This window comes from Lissotriton vulgaris, chromosome 12 (genome assembly GCF_964263255.1).
Source record: "Lissotriton vulgaris chromosome 12, aLisVul1.2, whole genome shotgun sequence".
NCBI classification, from domain to species: Eukaryota; Metazoa; Chordata; class Amphibia; order Caudata; family Salamandridae; genus Lissotriton; species Lissotriton vulgaris.
The window spans coordinates 789,102,974-789,118,852 of NC_141700.1; the positions used below are offsets into that span (position 1 = coordinate 789,102,974).

The 15,879-nt window shown below is 49.2% G+C and overlaps 1 protein-coding gene across 1 annotated transcript in view; it reads right to left on the bottom strand.

Moving 5' to 3' along the window:
* The window catches only part of LOC147678731 (phosphatidylinositol 4,5-bisphosphate 3-kinase catalytic subunit alpha isoform-like), a 188,514-nt gene that overhangs the window by 122,593 nt on the left and 50,042 nt on the right, over positions 1-15,879 (bottom strand). Inside the window, exon 2 of the mRNA XM_086946190.1 lies at positions 4,337-4,600. Coding sequence (XP_086802316.1) covers positions 4,337-4,525 — 189 coding nt within the window. The 5' untranslated portion in view covers positions 4,526-4,600. The remainder of the gene's footprint in view (positions 1-4,336; positions 4,601-15,879) is intronic.

A 15,879-nucleotide genomic window follows, 5' to 3' on the forward strand; every position in this document is an offset into this window, starting at 1 on the left:
GTGGCCAGGTGCTTGGGGCAGTGCCCCTAGCTCCAGTTACCAAGTAGGGAAACAGTGAATGAATTTGGAGATCATGGTCTTGTTCCTGCTTACATGAATATCTGATACACAAATGACAAGAGCATCAAACTCTCAGCTACACATATGGATAGCCTGGACTCCAGCACCTTTCCATATCTAGGCGGACTGTCACATCCGACTGCCGGTTTCTAAACCCGGACGAATAATGCTATTTCCGCTAGAACGAAGTGCAGTGTTTGTGGATACTGAGATCTGCTCATCACCTTCTCAACCTTCTTGCAAGCCTGACCTTCGCATCAAGTCCTGATTACTGAGGTGGACCCACAGCAGATCAATTGTTGCCACCACTGTGATTTTGCAAGAGCCTGCTTCCTCACCAAAGAATGATTCAAGACCTGGGCATCTAAAGAAAAAGCTTGGTCATCTCACTTGATGATAGGGTGGCACCATGTTCCATTAGGACTCGCAGGTTGACAGCCGTGTCTTGACGCAGTAGACCGAAGGTGTCACTTGGCTTCAAATGAAACCCCATATTCCTCTCTGTTTACCAGGAAGTACTTGGAGGTGGCAGGTCACTCCTTACAAACCGTACCGAAAACTGTCAGTAGAAATAAACTTAAATTGCAAAATGCAATAGTGAAGAAAATTGCACAAGCAATCGGAAAGACAGAGGCATGCGTGGGGGGGGGGGGGGGGGTTCTTGGATTAAGAAAGATAATGGGGCTGAATACTATAGACATGTGGTAAGTAAGAGGATTTGAAACACGTGAAATAAAAAGGATGTGGTTGAAGGCACTGGAGGCACTGGACTGCGAAGGGATCAAGATTTAATAGACAGGCAGCATAGTGTGTTTGGTTCTTGTGTACGTGCTGGCGGTACAGGCCAAGTGAATGGACTGATTGGCTATTGTAAGATTTAAAGCCTTGATCCCCACTGGAAGCAGAGGGGTGTTGCCCATGTAAGTAGATCATGATGGCATGAAATATTGTTTATCTGCTTCGAGAAACAGGGATTTTAATGAATGCACCCAGGTCTGGCTTAGACACCTTTGGCATATTAGCAGTTCTGGGTGAAGAGATTGTGGTTCATTCAATCCGACTGTGTGTGCTTGACAGGATAAAGCAAGCAGCAGACACTGAGGAGTGAGTACTCTCCGGAAAAGCTGCAAGCGTAGACGAATCATCAGAGGAGGATCATGATGGAGTCATGATGTGCTGCCTGCAGGTTCAACAGTGATCACTAGTGCTGCTTTGTGTGGGACAACCTGAGTGTAGGAGAGTAGGGTCTGCAATCCTATGGTCACCCCCGATTTTTTGCTTTTTGCTTCACTGGTTTACGACTTTCCCTGGCTGTGGGCCTCCTAATCAGACCCACAGCCTAGCTGTGCTCTCTCTAAATTGACACACATGTAGGTGCATATCTAATTGGATACTGAGTCACCTTATCAGTCCCTGTACAGTGTACCTTAGGTACCCAGGGCATAGGTGCAGCCAGGGCCTACCAGGGGCTGCAGCATGTATTATGTCACCCTTGGCTGGCCATCCAAATCTGACACAACTGGCTGATCAATCAGCTGGGGCAAGGTGGTGTAATCACCCTTTGCTTTAGATATAGTATCCCTATATCTAAACCTAAAATGGACACATATCCTCCTATCAGTCACTCCTATGGCAGGCCTTATCAATCCTGAAGGCAGAGTGCTTAGAATTATGTAAGATGGTGCTCTAGCATGAGCTGAGCCTGTCTGCAGCTTTCGGAACCAAGTCCTTTAGCTGTTTCCATGATGACACTATACCATATACTCTTAAGTGCATTATAATCCTCGCGGTTATTGCCAACTTTGGTATAACATTATCAAAACATGTCGAGTAAGGTGTCATACGAATTGGAATACTACCCCCTCGCCAATTCTGGCGACGGGGGTAGCATTCCACCCTTCTAGAGGGACACGACATGTATGTAACTGTGAACCCCGGTTAAAGTTAACTCGAGCCTCAGCATCACAAAATGGATGCTGCCACCACAGACACAAGTCTGACCTCCTGCTGCTGGGAGTCCTTCCAGCGAGGGAGGCTTGGACAAAGGGTTTCCTGCCTTGGGAGGTGCTAGCACCACCCCAGACAGAATTTTGTGTATTAGGTAGGACAGGGCTGAAAGGAATGAGACATGCCTGGGGCACACAAGGTGTCCCTGTGCATACACCGTTCTAAACCAGTTCCTGGGGCACTCCAGCCCCAGAGCTGGCACAAGACCGGACAAAGGATAGGGGGTGTAACCACCCCCCTTCCTGGTCCCACCCAGAGGAGGGACCTAGTCGTAGTACAGCCCCCTTTAGCCTGATAAAGGTAGGAGCTGGTCCCATTCCAAATTAGATTATCCTGAACAACTTTACAAGAAGAAACTATGGACTTCGACGTTCTGCTCCACAGAAGACTGAAGAAATCTCCCTTGTGGGCAAGGAGTGTCCACCCTGCACAAGCAGGCACCATCAGCGTCCAGCGGCTTCCCTTTGTCGTCTTCCTGCCAGGATCCAGACTTCAGAGCCCGACGAGACCCGGATTCCCAGACCTCTCCGACCTCTACCTACATCTGCAGCACAGCTGAGATCCGTGGGTGCGACGAGACACGTGGGACCGGCCATCTTGAAAGAAGCAGCACTTCGCTCCAGCACGACTTCAGAGGCATCCTCGTCCAAGTGCTTTGGGTACTGAGAAACCACGACCCCGAGCAGCTCCTGCACCGAAGACCAACCCTCCAGCATCCACGAGATCTGCGTGGGGCCCTTCTGCCTATTTGCTGCTCGACGCGTTGTCTGGTCACTTGCCGGCTGGCTAGTGGCCTCCTAGACGACGAACTGCAAAATCTTCACTGCTGGTCTGGTTGCTCCAGACTGGCCCATGCTCCCTTCCAAAAGAGGAGCATCCCGGACCCTCCTGGTCCACTCCAGACGCCGTTTCCACTCACCGCGTTGGTTGCCTTTGCCAAGGCCTGTTGACTCCGAATCTGAAGCCGACACCGCCGACAGCGAGAGCCTGCGTGGGACAGCTCGTGCCTCCATCCTGGTCATCGAAGACACCACCTGGTCCACGTGGCTGGAGACACAAGCGTCCACCCTCACCTGATCGAGACGACGACATCTGGTTCCACTCCTGGTTCCACTCCAGTCACTGGCTAGTGACTTTGAACATTGTCCCCTCTGCTTTCAGGCTCTTCTAATCAATGATCCACCCTTGGATCACACCGGACATCTTCCTCCTGACCGCCTGCAGCATCTTTTCCTCCAGGCTCCATAGACTTCAACGCCGGAACCCGACACGACTTGGCACCTATGCACCCGCAGCCTGTGGGTGAGGTAACACGAGCATTTCGGTGCTCAAGGGTAGCTTAACTCTCCTAGTGTCCAGATCCACAGTCGTTTTAGTTCTACCTAATCAGGATTGTCCGTACTCACCTTTTGCTTGAACTGCACTGTCCATAGACACTGTTACGCATCTCGCGTGTGAGTTCACACTCTGCACACGCGTTCCGTGGGCCTCCTATTACCTACCTAGAGTTAGTATAGCGTGGTTCCAGCGATCCTACAGCCTCTGGACAGCTCCATTCCTTTTATCGACTTTCACATTCCACTTACTTAGTATATGGTTTGCCATGCCCCTAGGGCACCATTGTAAATCGTGCAACTTGAACGTATTTTTCCTAAGAGTTTGTCATGTGCTTAGCCCTCTGATCTCATAAAGAGTTCAGAGGTGTATGTTAGTTAATAAATACTTGTTTATTTTCATAACAACCTGTGTGGTGTCCTTTCACTTGGTATTCAAGGGGTTATATGTGGTAAAACAGCTGGCTTCACATGTCAAAAGAGTTTAGCCTAAGACTGCTTTGTCCATGCTACCACTAGGATAGCTGGTCTATAAGGTTGACTTACAACCAATCACCATAAGGGTTGTTTGGACTGATACAAGGTGATCACTAGAACTAGTGAGCATCATATATCAGGCCAACTTCTCATATGTTCCTGTAGTTGAGGCAGCTGGAGACAGTTTTTGATTGAAGGCGGAATTCATACTCACTGCAGAAGAAGAAAGGGTAGCAGATACCTCCAACCGCCCATGGACAAGGGACAAATACAGACCAACAGCACCCAAGCCCCCCTCACTAGAAGCAGCTACCTGAGAGGTCCAGGACCACCTAACACCGTAATCTTGATTTTATCAACATGCAACTGGTAGGCGGGAACAGAGACCCTTTAGTCCACACAGCTCAGATTCATAACCTGGTGCAGATGGTCAGGAACATCAGATTTTTAACTCTTACCTGCAGTAGGTGGAAAAGCGGGTACTTCCGGGCTTCCTTGAAGAGGTCATGTTTGATGCTCAGCAGCGTTGCTTCCCTCAGACACTCCAGTGTCACGATCATTCCATTCGGCAGGCAGCAGTCCACCATGATCCGTGGGGGCATAAGGTGGAGTCCCCATAATTCTCCCGATGAAGGCCGGGGTGGCATGATGGCAGCGGTTCAGTCGGCACAGAGCTGCTCTGTGGGTCCTAAGGACGCTGGAAGGTGAGGCTGTAGACATATCTGTAAGGAATACGATAAGAAATCAGGATAATATATAGCTTGGTACATAGAGACAGCGGCGACAGATCTGAGCATCCCTTAAGAATCACGGTGAGCTCTGCAGTTTGATGGAAGAGCCTAGAAGAGAAGCGTAAAGTCAAGAATAGTGAAGGTGCCTTGTAACGGAGCCTGAAACATCAGTATATCACAGACCTGAGGGATAGTTCCGATGCTAGATCAAGTTTGATCAGTGAAGTTCATTGGATGGTTCACTGCAGGGTGGAATATAGTTTACAAAAAAAGTCTCTCGGACAAGACTAACAAAAACACTTTATATTCATCTGGTGACCAGAGCTATCTATCCCAAACCAAGAAAAAAACATAAAAACACAGATGGCCAAAAGGAAAAAAAACACAAATACTAGTAGAGGGCCAATGGGCCATAACTCATCATCAAGGTCATCATTTAAGTTCCATCACACTCCTTGGATGGAAGAAGGAAAAGCAAGGAAGGAAGGAAATGTAAGACAGGAAGGGAAAGGAAGGAACATACCTCTGTATACCACAACACGTGACTTATAGTCTAAACACTCAAATGCCCAGTTGTAGTTTAGCACATAGAGGTCATTTGACCGCGACACCGAAAGAGTGCAGTGCTATATACAACCCAGTTCCATAACTCTGGTGGCCACACAGGGGAATGTTCAACCTCTGAGGACCTCACGATTAACATTCCACCCCTTTGGCCTCAGCGACTGCGTTCTGCACTGGCTAAGGCCTCCTTGCCAAATACAAGGAGAGCTTTGCATACAGCTGTTCCTATAGTTACAACCCATAGAAACAAAACCATGAGCTCATTATTATGAGCAGGAGGCTGGCAAGAGACGGTGCAAACCGATCTCGCGTCATCAGACAGGATACTTGAGCATGCATGCTCACTCTGCCTCGAAGAGGGCGGGGAGGTTGCACATATTGATCACGAGACACGGGCGCACGCTAACAGTCTATGTGTAGTACATGTTGGTCCTGAGCGAGCGGCGAGTGGCGAGAGGCGAGCGGCGAGTGGCTAGCAGAAACAGCACCATCAATGCCATCTTGAGTGGCTCAAGTTTCAACCACTTTCTCTCCATCCAGGTCATGACTTTGTCCACAACGTTTGTGAGTGAATCCAAGGTAGTCTCACGAGGCCTTAAAATGATTCAAGGGCCAAAAGGAAACAGATGGGTTACTGCTAGGCAGACGTGCAAATACATGTTTTACTAAATTATAGGGATTTTTTGGAAACAGAAATACTAAACAAATTATTTATAAAGAGGTGAATCTTAGGCCCTAATCTAATTGGCCCAAACAATAAAAGTGACAATCACTATATAAATTTGCAGTGATTTTTGATTCAAATAAAGCAAAAAAATATATTTTGTAATGTTTAACAAATAAACAAAGAAGAAGAGAGCACAGAAACCGGTATATATAAAAAATATTTCTTTATAGTTATATTTTCAAAGGGGGTACTAGAGTGTATATAAACAATGCAACAAGAAGGGAAACAAACAACAATGACACCTTCACTGTAACATTATATGACGCATTTCTTTCTTTGTTAAAATTAAATACACACAAAGGATGAAAGAAGAAGCGTAGGTTCTTTCATCATTTGTGTGTATTAATATAATGTTACAGTTTATAAATAATTTGTTTAGTATTTCTGTTTCCAAAAAATCCCTTGAAGGCACACCTTACCTTAACAATTATACTGCCCAAGCCTTCAAGGGTATATTGGGTTACCCACTTTGTGTACATTACTAAATTATAAGCACTACTTTTGAGCACAAGGCTGCCAATGTAAAAATGCCTTTATTAACTCGAGTGAATTTACGAGTAAATAAATAACCCTATCTGGCTGATAATGATTTTGCAAAGCTTTGAAACTAAAGAAACAATCTGATACCGAACCAGAAGGGGCAAGGCAGCCTATCCAGCCTAGAAAGGAGACCCTCTGACCTGCACCCCACCGGACCGGGAAAAGGCAGGAGTGGGACAATGGCTAGTCCAACTCTGGACTGTCCAGCTCTTTTCAGTTTTTGACCTGGAACTCCTCTCCAGGGAGGAGTGCATTTATACGTCCCGGCATGACTAGGACATGTTTCTTCAGGTCAGCAAGTGTGGCCTTCAGCGAGGAGCAGGGGTGCCCTCAAATGAGGTACCTCGAGGAGCAGGGGTGCCCTTAAATGAGGTACCTCGAGGAGCAGGGGTGCCCTTAAATAAGGTACCTCGAGGAGCAGGGGTGCCCTTAAATAAGGTACCTCGAGGAGCAGGGGTGCCCTTAAATAAGGTACCTCGAGGAGCAGGGGCGCCCTTAAATAAGGTACCTAGAGGAGCAGGGGTGCCCTTAAATAAGGTACCTCGAGGAGCAGGGGTGCCCTTAAATAAGGTACCTCGAGGAGCAGGGGTGCCCTTAAATAAGGTACCTAGAGGAGCAGGGGTGCCCTTAAATAAGGTACCTCGAGGAGCAGGGGTGCCCTTTAATGAGGATACCTCGAGGAGCAGGGGTGCCCTTAAATGAGGTACCTCGAGGAGCAGGGGTGCCCTTAAATAAGGTACCTCGAGGAGCAGGGGTGCCCTTAAATAAGGTACCTCGAGGAGCAGGGGTGCTCTTAAATAAGGTACCTCCAGGAACAGGAGTGCCCTTTAATGAGGATACCTCGAGGAGCAGGGGTGCCCTTAAATGAGGTACCTCGAGGAGCAGGGGTGCCCTTAAATAAGGTACCTCGAGGAGCAGGGGTGCCCTTAAATAAGGTACCTCGAGGAGCAGGGGTGCCCTTAAATAAGGTACCTCGAGGAGCAGGGGTGCCCTTAAATAAGGTACCTCGAGGAGCGGGGGTGCCCTTAAATAAGGTACCTAGAGGAGCAGGGGTGCCCTTAAATAAGGTACCTCGAGGAGCAGGGGTGCCCTTAAATAAGGTACCTCGAGGAGCAGGGGTGCCCTTAAATAAGGTACCGCACTTTTGTTAACTCAATGAATACTTTCTAGATATCACTTCCCAGTTGAACCTTCCTAATTGTCTCTTCAATGATTTTCTTTAAAATCCAACTAAAGGCACCCAGTACTGTGGAGTCTTCACCAAGTACATGTTAAGGGATCATGGAGCAGGGAAAGAAACACAATAATGGGATATTGTCCCAATTAAAGGAAACCTGGGCATGGGTAAGAGATATGCAGATGGCTGGCAGCCGCTAGGAGTTAAGAGACGTGAACAGCCAATCCCACATTAGAAGCAGGGAAGGGCGACATGCCTACAAAACACTGACACCAGATGAGAGGTTTGGCATATGCCTCTTCGAAGACACCTCAAAGTTCAATATTTGGACACAACTGCTGGCTTCTTCTCATCTGGTCATTTTCGCCGACAACGTGCAATAATGTAGGCCCACAAGGATACTGGTGCCTTGATTCTACGCAATACTCTAAACTCCTCTAGGACAGATGGGCCACAGGGAGTTACCTGGGTGTGGCAGAGCGAGATGGTCAGAAATTTCTGAGGTCTTTGATTTGTCGCATGAACCGCCTACCTCCCTAGTTGATGGTGTTTAAGCGGTTGTGCAGTTTTTGAAGTATGCTGACACTATTCCTCGCAAATCAGAAGATCTATGAAGAAAAAGTGTGATATGCACGAAAAGCATGTTGGCGTGTATTCTAAACCGTCTCTAAGGTGAGGTAATTTGTGGACATAGTGAAAGAGGAACTAAGCCAACACTGGGCATGAACATGCCAGATTCACCATTTGCCTCTCCTTTCAATTGCATATCAGCAACTAACATGCAGCAAACATACAGCTTCTAGAGACAAAAAAATGTAGGGATAACCCGTGGGTGCTAGAAAACATTTACGCAGGTGGCTGAATTGCACAACGTGAAACCAGAAAAACTGGGACCAATCCAGTCTACCCCACTTGACAAAAAAGTGTGACCCTAGGCAATCGTTTTTTAGGTCTCGCCTACGTAGCGTGCATGTGCTGCATAGGAAACCTTTAGCCGTCGTACAGCTCTTTTTCCATGCACATACTCGTGCTTGTGGCAGAATGCAGCTTGAGGGGGTGCGCAGCAGCGCGCCACAAGCACAAGTGTGCGCTTTGAAAAAGAGCAAACAGCTGCTGCTTCGCGCGCGTGCACTCCCCCAACCCTCCCACATGTTTACTTCTTCAAGCCTCAAGCCCGCCCAGCTGCAAGAGTTGTCTCCTGTGTGTGAGCGCATGCACTCCCCATCCCTTCCACTTGTTTACTTCTTCAAGCATCAAGGCTCAATCCCGCTCAGCTGCAAGAGTTGTCTCCTGTACCGATATTTCATTTTGCAACCTTATATAATTGTGCTATGTGCTGCGAAATGGTTTACGCAAAATAATTAACTACAGAAATATACTTAAACAGCAAGTTGTTAAGCCTTCTATTCCAGGACCAAATGATCAGTGCGTTTTAAAATGCACTGTTTCCCGGGAAATGACCCTCCAGGCTGTGTATTGTTCCAGTACAGAACAGTAAAGGGAGTGCCCAGTGTTAATTCTGACTAGGATCTAAAGATGCCTGTGGCCACATTCTTCGAAAGAGTATCTCAACACCCCTTCAGCTCACCCCTCTTTCCCAGCAGAAGTTTGGTTTTAGGCGCGCATCTGCTGACTTTAATTCCATTCCGGAATTAAAACGCAGCTGCTTTGCAACATGTAACACTTTAAAAATGTAAACATTTCTTCTATGGCGTATTAGAGCTGAGATGATGCTCGACCGTGACTCAGCAAGGGGGCTCCGCGAGGCGTCTCTTCTCCGATCCTCTGGTCCAACTCCATCCTGCTTTAACTCTTCTCCAACCGCATTTCCTTCTCCACCCTTCCCTTTCTTCTCCCCCTCATCTCTGCTCTCCACTCCCCTTTAACGGGTTTCCTTTTCGTCCACCCCTTTCTTTCCCTCCTATGTTTGTTTCCCTTTTCAATACCCGTACCACTCCTCTTGCCTGCAGGGCCTTAATTAGGGCGGTTTAGGTGTTAGTGGTATCTTCCGGGAGGGTGTGCCGTGGACATGACCGAGGAACAAACCAGCCCGGGGAGAGGAAGCAGACAGGCGGACTTTTGGCAATTGCGAAACATTTAACTGTTGCATGGCTAATACATTTTTTTTTCGCTACTTACAGTGAGCCTATTCTCTACATAATGGCACATTCTTGATGCTTATTTGGCTTTTCCTCCTTCTTGGTGGCCCATATTTACTTGCATTGAGCTGGATATGGTGAATTTTAATTCTTCCTTCTTTAAGGCCCATAATTAACGCATATTGATTTCACTTCCTCAATCATTAGTGGACCTACTTATTGTGAAGCGATTTCTACATGCAGTGATTCTCACATGGCGCTTCTTTACTTGTAGAATCCACTATCCCTTAGTGGATCCTCCGTACAACTACCTGGGTGGCTCACCCCTGGCACCCTTAATCTTTGCATACTTCCTACCTCTGGGTGAGACCCTACGCCATTTCCTGGACCTGTACACACACGTGCTTCCTCCACCCTCTCTCTCTCTCTCTTCCTCCACCCTCTCTCTCTCTCTTCCTCCACCCTCTCTCCCACTACCTCTCTTCTTCCACTGTCTCTACCTCTCTATCTCTCTACCTCTCTCTCTAGCTCGCTAACTCTCTACACCTCTCTCTACCTTACTACCTCTCTCTCTACCTCTCTCCCTACCTCTCTCTCTCTACCTCTCGCTACCTCTCTACCTCTCTCTACCTCTACCCCTCTCTCGCTCTCTTTCCCTCTCGCTCTCTCTCCACCTCTACCTCTCTCTACCTACATCTCTACCTCTTCCTCTACCTCTCTACCGCTCTACCTCTCACCCTCTCTCTACCTCCCTCTCTCTCTACCTCCCTCTCTTTCTACCTCCCTCTCTACCTCTCTCTCTCTACCTCTCTCTCTCTCCCTCCCTCCCTCTCCCTACCTCTCTCTCTCTCTACCCATCTCTACCTCTCTCTCTACCTCTCTCTCTCTACACCCCTCTCTACCCACCTCTCTCTACCCACCTCTCGCTACCCACCTCTCTCTCTCTACACACCTCTCTCTCTCTACCTCTAAGTGGCAGCCGCAGCCTGATAGCACTGCTTGGCCAATAGGTTTCGCCTTTGGGGCCTTATAAGTGTTTCACCATGTAACAGTTAATGTTGTTGCACCAAGGATATTGTGCTGCATAACTAAATACTTATAAAGTCTCAAAGCGAGACCTATTGGCTATGCCAACGCTTGTTTTTTTCACTTTACCTCCTTTTCGATTATTATCATATAGAGGTGACCTCAATATAAGTGACTTCAGTATATGCGGTTTTAAAAAAACCTTCTCTATCGTTTATTTGATAAACTGTTGTCCATGTATGATAGCAACCCAGGGAACCCAGAGCGTGCACATAACATCTAATGTGTCTCTGGTTCACTATTAGCTTTGTTGTCATGGTAAGGGGAATCATAAATGTTTCTAAATTTCTGTTGTACTATAAGGTGAAATGCTTCTGCATTATAATGATATCAGTGGTGGCCGGCACGGATCTGGGTGCTGAGGCTGGGGGCTTAATGGGTGAAAAAAAAAAAGAAAGACACTTGCCTCCTCGCTGCTCTCTCCCACATCGTCTCTCCTCTGCCTCGGCCTAAGGAAGCAGCCAGGCTCCCCTGAGCCAAGTACAACGCTGGTCTGAGCAGCCTGGGTGGAGAATATGGTAAGTGCGCATGACTGCTAGGCCGGCCGTCTGGAGACGGCGGCCAAAGCGTCATGTGCACTTTAGTGTGCCCAGTAGGCCTGGGCGAAAAACGACTCTACGCTCGCAGAGTGTGCGTAGTTTGCGCAACTACACGCTACGCGAATCGCGCGAAGCGGGCATTCTTTGCTCACTCGCCGTCCTCAACATCAAATTGGTGACCGTGAGCGAGCAAAATCAACATCCCGTCGAGACGTTTTACTCGTTCGCAATCGGCACCATCAAGTTGCCGATCGCGACCGAGGAAAATACACCTCCTGGCGAGATTCTCAACGCGTGAAGGTCAGGTTTCTCATTGCGAGTGGTCGCGTTTGCTCGCGATGAGAAACTACCAGTCCGCGTTGAGAAAGCTGCCGCTCGAGTACAAATCTACTCGAGCAGCAGAAAACGACCACGCGCAATGTGCATGATGCAGTTTGCAATGATTGCACACTGCGGACAAGCATCCGGCACTGTGCAATCATTGCGAACAGCATTTTCCGTACCGCACTAGGCAGTTCGCATAGCGTTCGTCGTGCGAAGGGCACTTCGCGTAGCGCTACTACGCGAAGCTACGCCCTTGGTTAGCACTGCTCACCACTCCTCCCCTGCCCTGCCAGCAGAGCAGCCCCCCCCCCCCCCCCCCCGCCCCCTTGCTGCCACAACAGGAACAAATAAAATGCTAATAAGGTCAAGTTATTATCATTTTTATTTTCCTTTCTTTCACTGCTGCAAAGCAGTGGGGCGACGTGGGCGGAGGAGCCGCCACAGAATAGAAATACACATTTTGAATAGACGTTTATCATATTTCTATGCATTTATTGCAACAACAAAAAATTAACAAAGGTGTTTTCCAAAGTTAAGTGGGGCAAGACACCTTGTTTCTCTTTACTTCAGGTAAGGCATAAGGGCCAGAGCTGCCGACTTTGGAAGGGGGAACCAGGTTCGAATCTGACGTCGGCTCAACATCCTGTGAGTCTGGGCAAATCACTTCATCTGCCCGAACCTAAAAATGAATGTGCCCTTGTGTAATGGAACTGCTCCTCATGTAAAGCGCTCTGATATATTCAGGCCGAGCTCCCCCTATATTAGAACTGAAAAAAATATAGTATAATAAAAGTGCCCCCTTTATTTCGCAGTTTCTCAAAGTTAGTGCTGAGTCAAGCAACAGCCCATTCCTGGTGTCACGGACTAGGGGACCGCAACGCCGCACGTGAAGAACAAGGGGGGCCGCACGTGAAGGACGACGGGGTGGCACGTGAAGAACAAGGGGGGCCGCACGTGAAGAACATGGGGGGGGGACGCACGTGAAGAACAAGGGGGGCCGCCCGCACGTGAAGAACAAGGGGGGGGCGCACGTTAATGACAAGGGGGGGACGCACGTGAAGAACAAGGGGGGACGCACGTTTAGAACAAGGGGGGGACGCAGGTGAAGAACAAGGGGGGGGGACGTACGTGAAGAACAAGGGAGGGACGCAGGTGAAGAACAAGGGGGGGACGCACGTGAAGAACAAGGGGGGGCCGCAACGTGAAGGACGACGGGGTGGCACGTGAAGAACAAGGGGGGCCGCACGTGAAGAACATGGGGGGGACGCACGTGAAGAACAAGAGGGGCCGCCCGCACGTGAAGAACAAGGGGGGGCGCACGTTAATGACAAGGGGGGGGGGCGCACGTGAAGAACAAGGGGGGACGCACGTGAAGAACAAGGGGGGGACGCAGGTGAAGAACAAGGGGGGGGGACGTACGTGAAGAACAAGGGGGGGACGCAGGTGAAGAACAAGGGGGGGACGCACGTGAAGAACAAGGGGGGACGCACGTGAAGAACAAGGGGGGGCCGCACGTGAAGGACGACGGGGTGGCACGTGAAGAACAAGGGGGATGGCACGTGAAGAACAAGGGGGGCCGCACGTGAAGAACATGGGGGGGACGCACGTGAAGAACAAGGGGGGCCGCCCGCACGTGAAGAACAAGGGGGGGGGCGCACGTTAATGACAAGGGGGGGACGCACGTGAAGAACAAGGGGGGACGCACGTGAAGAACAAGGGGGGGGACGCAGGTGAAGAACAAGGGGGGGGCGTACGTGAAGAACAAGGGGGGACGCAGGTGAAGAACAGGGGGGGACGCACGTGAAGAACAAGGGTGGGACGCAGGTGAAGAACAAGGGGGGGGGACGCAGGTGAAGTCCAGAGATGGGGGGGGGGGGCGCAGGTGAAGTCCAGAGATCCCGCACGTGAAGGACAGTACCTTGAGTATCTCTGGTAGAACTTACACTTCCCACAATGTAGGCACAAATACGTGGTGATGCCTGTAGTCGTAACGTGTACCAACCAGCCTGTGAGTGAGAAAACAAACCCGTGCGGGCGGGAGCGGGGGCCACCAGTAACAGGACCGGTGCGAGGGCCTCCAGGGGGGGGGGGGCAACCATGGCTGGCTGCGCGCTCACCCCCCATGGACTCGCACAGCGCCTGGAACAGGACACCTCGCTTCTCAGCTCGGCGCGGAAACACAGCGTGGGATGGGACTTCCAGACAGACGCACAGACAGGAAACAACAGGCGCCCATCACCTCACACCGGCTCTGGAAATAGGTCACTGCTGGAGGATGGGAGGGGGGCCGGGCGGGTGCGGCCCGGGGCTGCCAGGGAGGGAGGGGGTCAGGGGGGCCGGGAGGGTGCGGCCCGGGGGGCTCGGGGACAGGCCCTCGGAGGGGGGCAGCGTTCAGTCTGCAGAGACAGGAGAAGAAACGCACTCACAGCTCTGCAACAGTCGCCGAAGTTTTTGTACCATTCATGTGCCCCAAGGAGATGTTTGGGAAGAGCCCCTCCGCCCTCCTTCAGTGCACCTCCTCTGAATGATGAAGGCAAGAGACTGCGACGCGCAGGATGCTACACGGGGTTGTCCGGAACAGGGGTTCCCAACTTGGGGTGCGAGATGGGATTTCAGGGGGAGCAACAAAGAGGGAATGTGTGCACTGTATATTTTTATTTATTTATTGATTGATTTAATGCATTCTTATAAAGCGCGGACTTTACCCGAAGGTGTCAGAGCGCTGAACAATAGAACCAGTTACGTTACATGAGAGAACTGTTACAAAAATGGAACAAACAAAAATAACATGCCATAGAAACAAAGCGACGCAGGCAAAAGGCACACAATCTCAAGCACAGCAAGCACAGGATGTACAAACAAAAATATGAATATAAATGACAAATTTACAAGGAAGCCGCCGAGACTTTGGTAGCGGGTGAGAACATTAATCATGCATCTGCAGGGGTGCGGGGCATGGAAGAGGTTGGGACCCCCTGGTCTAGATTCTGTCCCCAGTCTGAGTCGGGCCTTTCTCTGGGGCAACCACATTCCATCCCACCCACTGTGCCTAGCCAGGCTTAGAAAGGACACTGGCCCCCTCTTTCTTCCACTCACGGCCAATCCCCTGGCCTTACCTGGGGAGCCCTAACCCATTGTATTTAGTCATACCTTGACTTGTACATCAACCAGTGGGATTTTTTTTTAATGACTACTTTTCCGTTTACTGGTTCCATCCTCCAACCACGCCAGAGACATCTTGACGTCAGCCTCCCTTCCCGAAAGGGGCACAGAGGGTCATATTCCGGTCCTACTGTTGGAGTATTTGTTTATTTATTTATGTATAAAGTTTTATTTAGCGCGAACGGGACCCACGAGGGTATCGGAGCGCTTTACAGTACAAGAACATAAATGGATGAGGTGGTATACACGTATTCAAATGTGTCAATTCGTACAAAATAAATATAAAATATATGTTTAACAAACAGAGGACCGTGAATCTGCAGGACGTTGCATGATATACAGTTATTGAACATTCAGGGACTGTGCTAGCAAACAAACATATAATATCCTCATTCGATTCACGATAAAGTATATAGATAACCAAGGGGGACCCGAGGCCAGCTAAGCTTTACACTACTACAGTTACGGAGCAATAAGGACGGTGGTATAAGTCTTACAAAAAATAGTCTCGTCCATTCCACCGAGAATGGTGTTTGGCTCTTAAAGATGACTCAGTGACAGCCTAGAATTAAGACTTAGGACATGAATTTGTTAATTAGTAGTATTTTTACTTCTTTTTTTAATGCGGTAAAGGAAGTGATTCCACGCACTACTGGCGGTAAGGAGTTCCAAATCTTTGGTGCAATCCATGAGAAAGCTCGGCAGCCAGTTCTCTTCTTATGGAAGGATTGAGGTTTCAGAAGGAAGGTACTCGCACTTCGTAGTGGTCTGCAACCTCCTGACCGTTCCAGATTTAGAGCCAAGTAACTGGGTGTATTGTTGTGAATTACTTTGTGTGTCATGCAGGCCACTTTAAGGTGTATTCTTGCCTCGTAAGGCAACCAGTTCAGGGCTTTCAGGGTTGGAGAGATGTGACTATTTCTTTTGGTTCCTGATACCAATCTAGCTGCGGCATTCAGTAGTCTAAATTGATCCAAATTATTTCTTGCAACGCTCTCTTCACAGACCCACCAACCACACACTCGCTCTATACGCATTCCTTACCCATGTGG